The sequence below is a fragment of the Gallinula chloropus genome, assembly GCF_964237585.1.
Source record: "Gallinula chloropus genome assembly, chromosome: Z".
In the NCBI taxonomy this organism is placed as follows: Eukaryota; Metazoa; Chordata; class Aves; order Gruiformes; family Rallidae; genus Gallinula; species Gallinula chloropus.
The window spans coordinates 19,617,846-19,633,711 of NC_140089.1; the positions used below are offsets into that span (position 1 = coordinate 19,617,846).

At 42.9% G+C, this 15,866-nt stretch overlaps 1 protein-coding gene across 2 annotated transcripts; it reads right to left on the minus strand.

Annotated features, from left to right (window-relative positions):
* Window positions 1–2,980: 2,980 nt before the first annotated feature.
* GTF2H2 (general transcription factor IIH subunit 2) lies at window positions 2,981–13,810 on the minus strand. Of its 2 annotated transcripts, XM_084278065.1 has the most exons (15): window positions 13,723–13,810; window positions 13,557–13,634; window positions 12,830–12,866; window positions 12,121–12,207; window positions 11,300–11,350; window positions 10,782–10,836; window positions 9,895–10,000; window positions 8,812–8,902; window positions 8,575–8,662; window positions 8,001–8,108; window positions 6,843–6,906; window positions 6,042–6,145; window positions 4,051–4,153; window positions 3,706–3,745; window positions 3,037–3,292 (listed from the first exon to the last, which is right to left on the minus strand). In XM_084278065.1, the coding sequence occupies exons 1-15, from the start codon at window positions 13,776–13,778 to the stop codon at window positions 3,173–3,175; spliced, it is 1,188 nt and encodes a 395-aa protein (XP_084134191.1). In that variant the 5' UTR covers window positions 13,779–13,810; the 3' UTR covers window positions 3,037–3,172. The 2 variants fall into 2 exon arrangements, with proteins under 2 accessions (XP_084134192.1, XP_084134191.1); XM_084278066.1 differs by lacking the exon at window positions 3,706–3,745 and having other exon boundaries at window positions 2,981–3,292.
* Between the last annotated feature and the right edge of the window lie 2,056 nt (window positions 13,811–15,866).

Here is a 15,866-nt window from a genome sequence, read left to right on the forward strand (position 1 = left end):
CATCTGCTAAGGGACTGGTTTATATTCGTAGATCATAGGAGTAGGCAGTGGCTGGCAGATTCTCTATTGCTTGCTGTCCCTGTATCTGGGCCACCCATCAAACCCAACTCGGTCCTTACTTCAAGGAAAACTGGGTCCTACCAAGTGAGGGCCAAAGCCAGAAAACCATCAACAGTCCTCTCAAATGGAAATTCAGTGCAGGCTGCACAGAACTTGCCAGGTCCTACACCATGCAGGGTTGCTTTCTCTTTGAGTTTGCTTTATGGGGATTTTGTCAGAACAAACAAAAAGAAATCCAGCTCCCTCAGCACACGTGGATGCATCCCATCCCAGCCCACAGATTTATGTGTGTTAATCCCTTTGAGACACTCCTGGAGCACCCCCACCTCAACCAGAGGGAAGCTCTTCATTTCCCAAACTCTCTTACTTTCTTCCAGTGTCTGTGTGTCCCAAGGGGTCTTTGAAGTGAAGACCGAAGCAAAGGCGGCATTCAGTGTCTCCACCTTCTCAGCATCCCCCGTCACCAGGACACCCACCTAGTCCCGCAAGGGACCCACATTATCCCTGGTCATCCTCTTACTATTCACATATCTAAAAAACCCTTTTTATTATCCTTTATGTCCTTTGCCAGTTTCAATTCCAAGTGAGCTTTAGCCTTCCTAGTTGCGTCCCTAAAGATGAATAAATAAAGATGAATCACCACATTATCGTACAAAACAGTTTTATTTCTTTTGCATTTACAAATATTCACAGAATCCCAAGGTTGGAAAAGATCTTTGAAGATCATCAAGTCCAACTGTTCCCATCCTATGCTTAATCCATATCCCTGAGCACCTCATATACCCTTTTTCTAAACACATTCAGGGAAGGTGACCCAACCCCCTCCTTGGGCAGCCTGTTCCAGGCACTGACAACTCTTTCAGTAATTTTTTTTTTTATAATGACCAATCTGAACCTGCCCTGGCACAGCTTTGTGCCATTTCCCCTTGTTCTATCTCCTGTCACGTAGCTGAAGAGACCCATTGCCCACCTCTCTACAACCTCCCTTCAGATGCTGATACGGTCTTACCTCAGCCCACTAAAAATCTCCAGTTCCCTCAGCTGTTCCTCATAGGATTTGCCCTCCAGCCCCTTCACCAGCCTGGTTGCCCTTCTCTGCACTTGCTCAAGGACCTCAATGTCCTTCTTATGGTGGGGAGCCCAGAACTGCACACAGTACTCAAGGTGTGGACTCACCAATGCCAAGTACAGGGGCACAACCACCTCCCCAGACCTACTGGCCAGAATGTTTTTGATACAAGCCAGGATGCCATTGGCCTTCTTGGCTGCCCGGGCACACTGCTGGCTCATATTCAACCTGCAGCCAACCAAAACCCCCAGGGCCTTCTCTGCCTGACAGCTCTCCAGCCAGTCTCCCCCAAGCCTGTAGCGCTGCATGGGGTTGTTCTGTCCCATGTGCAGCACTCTACACTTGGCCTTGTTAAACTTCATCCCACTTGGTCTCAGCCCATCGGTCCAGCCTGTTCAGATCCCTCTGAAGAACCTCCCTACCCTCAGGCAGATCAACACTTCCTCCTAGTTTAGTGTCATCTGCAAACTTACTGAGGGAACATTCAATCCCTTCATTGAGGTCATTGATAAAGATGTTGAACAAGACCAGACCCAGGACTGAGCCCTGGGGGACGCCACTCGTGACCGGCCTCCAGCTGGATTTGGTTCCATTCACCACCACCCTTTGGGCCCGGCCATCCAGCCAGTTTTTAACCCAGCTGAGGGTCCACCTGTCCAGGCCAGTGGCAGCCAGTTTCTCAGTCAGAATGCTGTGAGAAACCGACTCAAAGGCTTTACAGTCCAGGCAGACCACATCCACAGACCAGGCAGACCACATCCACAGCCTTCCCCTTGTCCATTAAGCAGGTCACCGTGTCGTAGAAGGTGATCAAGTTAGTTTGACAGGATCTACCTTTTGTAAACCCATGGTGACTGGGCCTGATCCCCTGGCCATCACACATGTGCTGCATGACAGCTCCCAAGATGACCCTCTCCATGATCTTCCCGGGGACTGAGGTCAGACTGACAGGCCTGTAGTTCCCCAGATCCTCCTTCCGGCCCTTCTTATGTATGGGTGTCACATCTGCCAGCCTCCAGTCGAGGGGGACTTCCCCAGGCTGCCAGGATTGCTGATAGATGATGGAAAGGGGTTTGGCAAGCACGTCTGCCAGCTCTCTCAGCACCCTCGGGTGAATCCCATCAGGTCCCACTGACTTGTGGGTATCTAACTGGCCAAATAGGTCACTAATCATTTCCTCCTGAACCCTGGGAACTTTGTGATTCTTCCCCTCCCTGTCAGCCAGTTCCTGAGGATGAGTACTCAGGGAATATCCAACTTTAATATTAAAGACTGAGGTAAAGAATGAATTAAGGACCTCAGACTTGTCCTCATCCCTTGTCACTGTTGTTCCCTCAGCATCCCATAAGGGCTGGAGACTCTCCTTGCCCCTCCTGTTAGTTAATGTACCTATAGAAGGACTTTTACAGAACTGGCCAGTCTGAGTTCCAGTTCAGCTTTAGCCCTTCTGACTTTCTCCCTACATGATCTCACTACATTCCTATAGTCGACCCAAGACACCTGCCCCTTCTTCCAAAGGTCATATTTTTCCCTCTTTTCCCGAAGATCTTCCTGGATCTCCCTACTCAGCCAAGCTGGCTTCCTTCCTTGCCAACTCCTCTTCCGACAGACTAGGACAGCCTGTTCTTGTGCCGCCAAGATTTCCTTCTTGAGGAGCAACCAACTCTCTTGGGCTCCTCTGCCCTCAAGGGCTGCCTCCCATGGAATCTTATTGAGCAGCTTCCTGAACAATCCAAAGTCAGCCCTACGGAAGTCTAAGGTGCTTGTTCTGCTGTCTCCCTTAAACAACACTCTGAAAAAGCCCAGCTCTTCAGATGAGAACAAAGAAAACCACATACAGATAATGTGTTAATAGATTAACAGTAATAATATCATTATAACATTAGGTAAACATTAAAGTTTGCTCTCAATCCAGTGTTCATCCTTCTGCAGCCACCTAGGTCCTCCTTGCTCTGAGATGCCTCTGTGAGAGCTGTGTCTGAACAGGCAGAACACGTTTACGCGAGGAGGACGTTGATGGGACAAGTTTCTGACAAGTCAACTTCATACAGAGGCAGGAGCGGGGTGCTCGTGGATGCAGCCAGGGCAGCAGTGCAGGGAGTCATGAACAAACAAATCGCATTCCACACAGAAGGCACTCTGACACACTTTACAAATGTAAACCTGGGGTGGAAAGGTCAGAAAAACAGGTCTGTTTCAGAAAAAAAAAACATCATCAGCATCATAGCCCTACAGCAGGGCAACAGCTGTCACTGAGACAGTGCTAACAGACTAAATACACTGCTCGCATCACTAAAACTGCTGAACCGAGTTAAAGTTTCTGATACATCCAAAAGCTGAGAGCTTGGGCCACTGCAGATACTTCCAAATGGCTAGCAGTGGAAGCTTATTTATGTAACTTTCTAGGGACCCCCTCCCCATGCTTTCATAGACTTTGCAGTCTAACAGGTGTGACAGATAACTCTAGTTAACCACGAGACAACCCTCCACGTTTTTCTAGCATTTAGACGATTATACTGAAGACTGTGCTTTACTCTGACACCCCTGAATGCAAATCCATTGCAGTTCATACTTACATTTTGATCTTTCATTTCTCCCTGGCAGCCCTGACAATACCTAAGAGAAAAATTGCGTATGTTAAATAAAAGAAGAGAGGCAAGATCATGTAAAATAGTGTTTAAAAACTATCTCATGCATAGGAATTTATGGTAGGTATCTAGCTAGTCAACCAAACACACAGAGTAACTGTTAATGGGAAGTAAAAATATTTCTTATTGCCAGAGGTGCCCCACCCCACCCAAACATTCAGCAGCATCACCAGCAGAGCATCAGAGAAGCTGCTGGCAGCTACCCTAATTTTCATGACCAAAAAACTGCAGAGTCCACAAATACACTCATTATCACAAGGATGATTTGCATACCGTTCACCCTGATATTCTTCCAGGGGAACTTCCTGAAAGGCATCCAAAGGAAACAAGTGATGGTAAGACCGAGCCAGGTGAGGTGCAGACACTAATGTAAGACCTGCAAATAGGAAGAGACATCAGAATTATTACAAGAGAGGAATGGCTGAAATGCCTTTTCTGCATTAAACAAAGCAAAGATTAAAAAAAAAAAATTAATTACTCAACAGTTCAGAGCTTTCCAGTATTAAAATAAATCCTAAAATAACATTAGCTTCCATATTCAAAATCTGTAATCCTTTCCAGAATTAAGTCCAAACATGAAATCAAGCAAATCACCCGAATTTCTAATTAAAAGGTTTAACTCAGTCTTTTCACATTTACAATACACAGTTGTAAAGTTAGGAAGTCTTTTTGTCCTCATGCCTTAAACAAAATGCAACTGCAAATGTCTTCCAGTTAAATTTAAAAGCACAGCTCCTCATTGGCAACAATGGTTCTGTCATTTCACATCACAGGGATGACCTGTCTTCCCAAGTAATTGTTAGGCATGATGGAGTCCTGCTTTCCTGGAGATGGCTGCTGACTGGGAGGGAAAATCAAGTCTTTATGCGTGTGGCTTTTACCTTCTCTATTTGTGGGCACCTGGCTGGCTGATCAAGGCCATAGTTACATCCCTCTGCTGCCCTGCTTGCAGAACAGGCCATGGGAAAGCTTTGCTTCTTGCTGAATATTGAGACAAAGTAAATGACTGATAGGGAGCTAAAGCATGAGAACAAGAAACTGTTAGAAGAGCTCTTTGTACTTAGAAATTCCACTGTGGTGATAGAAACCTGATACTATGTAGATGGCCTTTTCCTCCCCTCCTTTTCCTGGCCCTTTTCCTGGGGTATTTAAACAGCAGCTGTTGTGGATAAAGCAAACTGATTGCTTTTAACCATATTGGTATGCAAGCATTTCCTAGCACCTCTCTGCACTTCCAAAGACCCTGGAATATAAAAACTTTTTGAGATCTGGATTTTGGCCCAGGAAAGCTCCCACACCTATTAAAATGCCTTTATTTCCACACACAAGTTCTCACTTCTACTCTTCTGATTCTCTCCCCTATCCCACCGGGGGTGAGCAAGTGGCAGTGCAGGGCTTAGCAGCCACCCGGGGTTACACCATGACAACAGGGTAGTGTTAGCTGGGGCATGAGCTGGCACAAACTTCCTCCTCACCCACTCACATGGACTGTAAACTTCTGAACTCTTGTTCTTCGGCAGCTGCAGAGAATCTGTTCCCGACACACAGGGTTTCTCCCGTGTTACACTATTAGCTGGCTGAAATGAAACTCATGCTGACATGAAAACACCTTGACAGGAAGCTAGGACAAGGCGACCCAAAACTAGGACTTTTCTCATCCTCTTGCCAAATACAGACATCTTGATAGTACCTATCACTTTTAGTCATGTGACTGTAGAAGCTAACAGGAGAACAGCTACTGGTCACATGATACTAATACTGTAAAACCCACTAACCATCCCTCCTGCCCTTATGAAGGGGGGGAGGCACCACTGGCTGCACAGCAAGGAAGGGCTTTCACATGTGACTCTGCAGCCTGCCCTTGGGTTCAGCTTTAAAAACTTTGACCCACATACTCCTGGAGGTGAGGGGGGACTCCTGTCCTTTTATTCCAAAGCACCCTTTCTTCATGGCCTTGCACTGAGGAGCCTGACACATTGCTGTGCCTGTTAAATCAGGACTCTTGAGGAAAGTACTACTATTCGTGTGTGAATCACCCTCCTCCCCCCAACTTTGCTTTAGGGCTTTCAGTTTGTAACAATGTACTAGTTACAATTTACTGTTCCAGGTACAGTCTTGAAAGCCCCTTCTATAGAGCTGACAACCCAGGACATGGGAACAAGCTGCTTCTTAAAGCAGAGCTGGCTTGTAACTCCTACGTATAGATGAGCTTTCCTACCCTTTAACTCTCTTACCACTTAATCTGCTCACTCCTTGCTACTCACCGCAGACTTTGCACTCCACAGGAAGTTCACAGTACTTGGCTCTGCACTGGGGACAGAAATATCCACCCAGCGTAAGTCCTGGCTCACTGTTGTTTTCCAATTGCCTAAAGTACAGAGAGACACAATGTAACCTGCCAGTTAACACCATAATGCTACCTAACAACAAATACTACCTAGTTCTCACAACATTAAAAGGTTTAAAAGTTTAAAAGCTTCCATGCAAGTTCCATGTGTTTGGAAGGGTCAGAAAGGAATTCATAGGGTGAGATATGAACACCCACATTTTCCCAGAGAAACAGAACAAAGATCAAGTTTTCCCACATGAAGAAGCCAATAAAAGATTTTTTTTTAAATTATGAAAGATAATGGCATTAATATTTCTACTTACACACACACAAATATTCCGTACTGACCTTAAAATGCATGTTAGCACTATTATTTTGCAATATTATTTTGTCCTCAATTATCTTTATAGTGATTAAAAACACTTAAATCAATGAATGCAAGTGAAATTGTAACAGTTACTTTAATGCCTTGTAGCACCCTTGTGTTCTAATCACTGCAGAACACAAGGAGAAAGTATTTACCACCTTCAAAAAATTTTATATGTTGTTTTTTAAAAGCATAGTTAACGGAGGTAACATAGGCACATACCAGTTGTGAAACGGACATAGAATTTCTAATGAGAAATCACAAGCCATTGCTCACTACTTTTTAATATTATTTTGGAGTATTTTCACCAAAAAGGCAGATTCTCCAAGTATGACTACTTATCATTGAATTCTAATCAATTCTACTTACACCATGCTAAAGGATGGCTTTGCATCTTGATCAGATAGAGAAGCAATGGTATGCTGAGGAAAACCTGAAGAGGGAAACATCTGATATTACCGATTTTAAACATGCAAGTAATCTTTAGGTTTCTAACTTCAATGGAGAAGTTCAAAGGCTACTCTAAACATTTAGGCATGTTTCTTTTTTGTTATTCAGGAACACAAGCAATACACTCTTACCAGGTACCAAATTCTTACTAAAGGTTTCTACCTACAATTGACCAGCAATCTCCTCATTACATCTCTCCCAACTGAAATTAAATTTTTTCACAGACTACGTATTAGCTGAACTCACAGGAACCCCACTTTTGAAGATCAGCCAAAAAGCAAGTTATGTGTAATGACAGGAAAGCAGAAAGAGCACTACAGTCAGATGAGCTCTACAGTCAGACGAGCAATGGGGTTTCTAAATTAAGGGTGAAATATTTTTACGTAGACACCAAGTGTATATCCACCTTCTGAGAGCAGAATACAACAGGTAAGATTATAGCACTTCATGAAGGCTGTTACTGATACTGATCTTTCTGCCAGTTATATTTTACAGCTCATGCCAGGTGGGCAGGTGGTTTTTCTGACTGTTGCTGAGGTTTCACCTATAACAAATAAGTCTCTTCTGTATTTAAGTCTACATATAAAAATACGTATATTTTATCTGTGAAAAGGAGGGAGGTGAAAGAGACAAATCAATGTTCTAAATGGCAGCATTAGAGTTTCTATTCTGATTTAACTCCAGGCCTAAATTTATGGAGAAATACATCAGGAGAAGATACCTAATCCATTTGTTGAAAGAATACCACAACTGTGCTCCTAACAAACACGAACAAACAGATGGCTCTTACAGGCAATTAATAGTTGCCTTCTGCAGGGACAAAAAACAGAGGGTGAAACAAAATAATTTTTCATCCTTCATTTCTAAGTATTACATTTAAACCAATTACTGTACAAGCAATATAATTCCACTTTATTGTTTCCAACTGCAACAATGACGTAAGAAGCTGATAGCTATGTGGCAAAAGAAGAGGTAAAAAACCACCAACAAACAACCGTAAGGGCTTTATCAAGCAAAGAAAGACAAAGACAAGACATGCAAATCTTCTGCTAAAGCTCAAACAAAACCAAATCCTACCCATTCGAATAAGGGAGCACTCAGAAGTTGAACTGGCAGGTGGAGGACTGACGTGATGCAACAGCAGTTCCTTATAATGACTTTCATCTAAAATGACATGGTATGTTCCTGTCACAAAGAAAGAAATGCCTTATGAGCAGATACAAATTACAAACACATCCTCCAAATGACAGAAAACAAGTAAAGAAAACAATTTAGCCAGCCTTGTTCCTAAAGAACAGTCCTATTAATGCTATGGAAAAAGGTGTTTTGAAATTAATAACACCAGAATGTTTAGAATCATAGAAACTTTTAAGGTTGGAAGAGACCTCTGAGATTGCTGAGTCCAACTGTCAATTAGGTTTCTTCTCCAATGTTACACTGTAGCAACAATACTGCAGTTACCACTATACTAATTCATGTGCATGTTAAAACCTAGCGTTCTACATATAAAACAAAGTATTTCTTCACTCCAGAAACTGCCATAATTTCACTAAAAATCTTCTGCCAGCACAACAGAATATTCATCCTTAAATATCAAAATGCATTAACAAATATATGTTGAGAGTGTAACTACTGAACTTCAGATACATACCCCCAGTTTCCTGGGCAAGCACTGTACAAACTCGAACTTCAGCACTTAGGCCGATGACAGATACTCTGATCTTAACTGCTTTTAAGCACTTCAAATGGAAAAAGAAAGCAAACACAAATTAATATGCAGGAAGTTTGAAGTTTTAAATTAAAATTAGTTGGCAATGCCACTGCAACTGTCTGCTTTTAGTGTGACAGCTTAGATGGTCCATGTAGTACTCAAACTTAATTTCTGTACCTTAATTAGGTCATAGATGTTGGATGGATCACATGTTGTCAGACTGCTGAAGACTATCAAAACTTCTCTGCTTGTATGTTCTGGCATGTGCCTAAAGGAAGTATATAGTTAATCCACTTCTGTACACTAAGCTACTTGTATGCTAACACTTCTGAAGACTTGAGTACATTAAAGTCAGAAGACAACATGATATGAAATTCCCTATAAAGTATAAAAGGCTGTGGTAAGATCCTTCTCTGACCATCAGAATTTCACCTCCCAAAAGACAAACTTTCTCAGTACCTAAAACACAGCATTTCACAGAATCAAAAAAGGGTAAGGGCAAAGGTTGGAAGTGACCTCAAAAAAATCACCTAGTGCAACTCCCTGCCAGAGCAAGATCACCTGTTTGTGTAGTTGCTCTCTCACTGTTTGCTCTAATGCTTAAGTTAAATCCATTCTTTAAAGACTACCTTTTAACAGAAAACACTGTCCCAACTAGTCACTCAACTAATTTTTATGACATTGACCAATAGGTTTGTTCTGCCAGAGTTTCTAGCTATACACGTTTAAAAAGAGTCTTCCACAAATGTTTATGCCATCTTAATACCTCACATAGCAAAAAAAGTTTAAACCTATCCTACCTGAAAATTTACCTCTCAAGAGTATGCCAAAGACTCCCACCAGGCTACTGTGATTGCTGTTTCTTTTCCTGTTCTCTTATTATTCTCTAACTCCACCCTCTCATATACATTAGCTCTCTAGTAAAAAATAACAACATAATTGCAAGGTCTTTCATCACCATACCCATAAACAATATAAGATCCCCCACTTCAGTTAAAATTACTGCCTTTTATAAGCAGAACACCTCTAAATAGAAGCATCTTGTGTTAGATAATTAAACTTCTTCACTACTAGCATTTTTAACTTCTTAACAGTTTGTATTTTAAGAGATAAAGCTGCCTTTTAAAGACTAAGGTGAACATGAAGCAGGATGTTACTTGTAAAAAATACTGTTTCTGCCCCTCCAAATATTCAGTCAGCATTATACTGATTATGGAAAAAGAAAAAAAGAAAATAAAGAAATTACACATATACACTAACTTTAAAGTCTGCATGGCCAAATTTAGGGAATTATATAGAGATGGCTCTCCATTGCAGTTCATATCCACTGCTTTCTTCAGAGCCGTTATGTGCTTTTTTGAGTTACCTGTAAGGGGAAAAAATAAATCACCTCAATCAGCAAGTTAAAATAATAGAAAGAATTAAAATATATATTTAATAACATGTACTTATAAAATAACAGGTTGTTTCTTCTTAGACACTGACCTCTTGAACAAAACATAGAAATCAATAAAAAAATGCATTAATAGAAAGACTCTACAGGGACTCAATTGTTAGAAACCTTAAGAGATCAAAAGAGTAAAATTCACTGTTCTGTATCATTAAGTACTTAACATGAGCACAAAGCAACTCAGAAAGTGTTTCCACACAAACAGAGGTTAGTTTCCACTGCTATCCTTAAAGTTCTGTTCAAGGACTGATTGATCCTTGAATTCCTCGATAAAACTGCCCCAGTTTTATCGGCAAAGAGGGGGAGGGGGGGGAAAGACTTCATGCCTGAAGCCACAAGGAATGCTAGTAACAGAGGGCAGGAAGCAGAGAAACCTTGCTCCTTAACATCCTGTCAGATCTCACAGAACACACAGATGTCATAAATTAGCCATCAGGGTGAGAAATTCACAATAGTGGAAACAAAACATTTTACTTAAAATTTGGTTAACACCTGATCACAAACACACAGTTACAGTTCTAGACCAAAACAGATCAAGATAAAGACTAGTTTCTGTTAACTCTCAATAAATTCCCTCTTAAATTAAAAAATTGAAATAAACAGTCCTTCACTTGCAGCAGTATCATCTAAACAGATCACACAAGAGATGAAAACAAATCTCCAATTCAAAAACCAAAAAACCAATCTCCTTTCCTACCTGAAAGTTCTGTCATTTTTTCAGCTCTTTTACTCTTGGTCACAATTAAGCCAATCTGAAGAGGGGAGGGGAGGGTGGGAAAAGAAAGAAAAAACCAAAACAAAATCCTTCAGTTAAAAATATAAAGATAAGCCAATTTACATCTTTGGTATATCTTGCCTAATACTTCTTTATGAATCTGCATTACTTAACTATACAGGTTTTCTTACAAGCAGTACACAAGTACACCATCAGTTAACACACATTCCTATATCTCCTGTGCTTTTGCCACAAGGTACAAAAAGAAATCTAAAATTCTAAATGCCTGAAAAACCCCCAAACATCTCAGCAAATTCTCTGTGTTCAGGAAAATGGGAATAGGTAGGTTTGTATTTTCATTATTCCAGGCGGAAACAAGAGTTTCACCAGAATGATGAGAAAGGGATGGGAAGCAACACATCAAATGGAAACAACTTACTAGGTAAAACTGACTTTTAAAGTAGTTTTCAGTTACTTGTTTCTTGCATGGTTATACATACCTGGCTAATAGGATTTTGGTCAAAGTACTCTTCAACAAAATATTCCAGTAACTGTAAAAAAAAGTTATGACTTAGAAACTAAATACAGTTTTATTCCACATGCTTTAAGTAGGTGGTACTTTCAATCTCACATTCAGTGAAATTTGGAAAAAAAACATAAGTTGGGGAAAAAAAAATAGGTGAAGAACCCTTCCCTCCTTCCTCCCATGTTACCTCTGCAAAGCAAATTTCAGAACTTAGCAACATATTATTCATGTCATCTATTAAAGTTCTGCATTACTGTTGGTTCAAAGGGAGTTTTAAGATACACCGGAAAGCACTTTCTGTAGAAAACCATCAGAAGCCAGCCTTCCAACACTCAATGTTATTAGAGATGATCACGTGATACAAAATACTCAGTTCAATTCCTTCAGTCTGAAGCAGTGGTCCAATTAAACTCCTGTCTAGCTTCCATCAAAACACAACTGCAGGAAAAGAAGTAACATGCGTGCTGGAAGCGTGTTTGTTCTTCTTCCATCCATCATTACGGGCAACACTCCAGCTTACTTTCCACACACTTCTCACAATGTGTCTTTCCACAGTACGCCCTTACAAAGTGTTTTTACTGCATAGAAGTCATCATGCAAGGCAAACTAACGTCACACAGATTCTACTATCCAAAAAATGGAAAATTACAGAGCAGAAACAAGGGGGGGGAGAAAGGTGGGATGACAGGAGAGATGAAGCTACGCAAGTAATCTACTGACATTCTTCTAAATACAAAATACAACTGGTTTACAGAGAAACTGTGGGTAAGAGAAAAGTCTTGAGTACAGAAATACCTTCAAAGTGCAAGTAAGTCTGTTCGGTTTTAAATCCTGGTCCTCCATAGTTCTTGATGCATCAACAATCACATAAAGGTGACGCATCTGCATTATCAACATAAAGGATAATCACTCAAGGAACAGATATTTAAATGAAGTATTTTCACTTGCTTGAAAAAAAAAGCAACTACTTCCTCTTTCAAACAGAAAATTCAGCATACTGAGCTACGCGATCAACAGCAACTGAAAACGTACTGCATTTTCCCACTTTCTCTCAAAAACAAAGATGCTATCTTAAAAACACAGTTATTTTCTCTCACTATAAGCTACAAAATACATGCAGCTTTCACCTTCATCTCTTCACGTGAAGAGCTCAGCGTTGTATAAAGCAATGCTGTTATTTACAATAAAGCATAAAGCAATGCCCATTTTTCACATGAATTATGAGTGCAAGTGTGTGTGATCCAACCATTGTTGTAAAACACACCCTGATACAGCTAAGATGCCAGACCCCCATCCCTGCATACTCAAGCTTCACAAACCACGCTATCAATGAAGATGGTTTGTGGTTTGATTTTGTTATTTTGCGTTTTGGGGGGGGTGGGTTAAGTCACAGTAAACACAAGCTTTGGTCTCAAGCACATTAAGCCAGCAAATGTGTATTTCAGATTAGGCATAGTACCTCTATTAAAGTAGTTTTGGACTCAGGGTTAAGACATTAACATACCATTCCAAGTCGAACTTGTCCATGGTGCTCACAACGTCTAAAAAAAAAGCCACAAAAGGATTTAAGTAAAAGCAAATGAATAAACAGCTCCTAAAACAAAGTCTAGAACAAATCCAATACCAGACTTCTGTCAAGTATGCAGCAATAACAAATCACAGACACTTATTTACACTGAAATAGAAAAAAAAGACTATTCAATTACAAACAGAATTCAAGCATCTCAGAAAAAAAAAAACCAGCAACACAAAACCCAAACACTACGTCTTACTACAATGTTTAATAGAAATCTAAAATAAAAGAAACATAGATTTTATCTAGCATGTTTTCTGATAATTTAGAATACAAATCTGGTGCCATGTTGCCAAAGCCTTTGCTTGAAGCAAAGTTTATATATTAAAATAATGCTGAAGGAATTTTTCTAAGCGGTACAAATCGTGACTGCAGCGCTTTGCACTGCAAGCTCAAGGCTTCACCTCTTCAGCTACCCTACACCCGGGGCAGCTGCATGCCTTCAGCCTTAAGGCAACATCTACACTGTTTTGCGGCACAGTCAGAAAGCAGCAGGCAAGGAGGATGCACCCTGAGCTCTGAAGGGGCATGGGCACAAAGGTATGCCCCCGGCATGCCACCACGCTAACTCAAGGCACAGGACCCAGTGTGGCAATGACCGACTCCTTACGACCGGCCGAATGGGTACGAGCGTCAGGCCGGCGGCAACCCGCAGTACCTTTTCCTCTTCGCTTTGAAAAGAATGTCCTCGATCGTCGCTTTCAGCGATCCGGATTCATCTTCTTTCAGAATCTCCCTACACAAAGCAGATTGCCGTTGAGCAGAGGGGAGACTCTCCTCGTCCTTCACCAGCGAGGCGGCGAGGAGGGGAAAGGAAAGCCTACCATGTCCTTTCGTAGCCGCCTTCCCAGCGCTTGGTCCGCTCGGGCTCCTCATCCATCTCCGCGGCTTCGCTCTGCCGACCCCCCTCCCGACCACACCGAAAGCCGAAAGGCCCGTTACGGTGCCGCAAGGCGAGTAAAGAGGCTAAGAGGAGCGACCGGCCCCAAGCCTGCCGCCAGCGACCAGCAGGGCTGAAGGGAACCGGACCCGCACCCAACGCCCGCCCGACGCCAGGCCCAGCCGCCTCATGGCGCCGACCCGGAAATGCCGGCGCCGGCCCGGAAACAGAGGCGCCCGCCCGCCTCCGCCTCGGTGCGCCGCCAACCCCTCCCGGCCACCTCCCGGGCCGCCGGGCCATCGTTCCGGGAAGGAGGGGCAGGACCTCTTCCTCCCCCTACTCCCGCATCTCTATGGCGGGAGTAGGGGGAGCAAGAGGCAACATGCCGGCTGCCACCGGTAACGCCGCGTTTAATTCCCCCCGAGCTTAAAAACGCTCTGAGGCCGCGGCCGCCCGGCCCAGTCCCACCGCAGGCCAGAAGTTCATTAAAATCACAAGTTCATTAAAATCTCCCCTCAGCGGGGGAGGCGTGACCGGCGCTGCCCGGCCTCTCGGCAGCCTCTGGCAGCGGGCGGCGCTGGGCACCTCAGGCTGAGGCAAATACTGCTGCCCCTGCGGTTAAACGCGGGATGTTTTGTGTTTTCTTTCCACAAAACCACCGAAGTACTCAAATTATTAAAAAATAGTGGAAAAGCGTGGTGGATACATGGCTAGTGTGGGGCTGCAGCCCGCGGGAGGTTTCTGTCAGGGAGACCCAGCCTGCCCAGGGACCGGGTACCAGGACCAAGGCGCTTCCTGGGTTTGCGTGGCACTTCTGTCATTAACAGAAGCACTTTGGGTCATCAACAGAAAAACCCGGGAGCCTGGAAAGACGACATTATGTGCATATTACTGCAGCATTGAATTTTAACGCCTAACTAAGCTCACTAGTTAGTTAATGGCAGCAACTGCCTGTTACCCCAGTAGCAAAAGCAGGATGTTAACTGTGAGAAAATACAGGACTTGGGATCCATTCGTTGCTGCAAAGCTTCGGGTGTATTTTCAGTGATTTTAATGCACTTGTGGGAGCAAACTGAGTAATGGAGTAATACAGTTTTTTTGCAAACATGCAGAATAATGTCACTATATTCAGAATCCCCACTTTGTGGCTGGGTTGTTGCATTGCAACACTTTTCTTTGGTATTTATTTTCATAAATTAGCACTACAAAGCTGTGAACAGTTAACAGACACATGTATTAAAAAGTGAGTTGGGATCCTTCCTATTCCATTGAGTGTGTCAGTTGTTCTAAAGTAAATGTGGCCTATCACTAAGTACTGTGTATATTTCATTTTTCAGGTACCTTCAGCTTTACCATTTGTCTCCTTTGCAAGCATACAATTTATTTTTTCAGCTGGCCAGAGAGATATAAGGACTGCAGTACATGTCTAGTAGCTCTTGTTATTACAGAATATAGCACTGAGATTTTGACAAAGGAAGAGCAACAAGGGTTGTCTGACAAACCTAGTGGCTTTCTACAGCAGAGTGACTACAGCAGTGGACAGGGGAAGAGCAATGGATGTCATCTGTCTGGACTTCTGCAAGGCCTTTGACACAGTTCTCCACAACATCCTTCTCTCTAAGCTGAAGAAACACAGATTTGATGGGCGGACTGTCCAGTGGATAAGGAATTAGCTGGATGGTCACATCCAGAGGGTAGTGGTCAATGGCTTGATGTCCAGATGGAGAGGGGTGCCAAGTTGTGTCCCTCAGGGTTCTGTCCTGGGAGCAGTGTTGTTTAATATCTTCAGTGATATAGACAGTGGGATTGAGTGCACCCTCAGCAAGTTGCAATGACACCAAGCTGTGTGGTGCAGCCGACACACCAGAGACACAGGATGTCATCCAGAGGGACTTAGGGACTTGGACCAGCTAGATAGCTGGGCCCATGCAAACCTCATGAAGTTCAACAAGGACAAGTGCAAGGTCCTACAGTTGAGTCGGGACAAATCTCATTGCCAGTACAGCCTGGGGGATGATGTGATAGAGAGCAGCCCTGAGGAAAAGGGCTTGAGTGTACTGATGGATAAAAGCTGGACATGAGCCATTG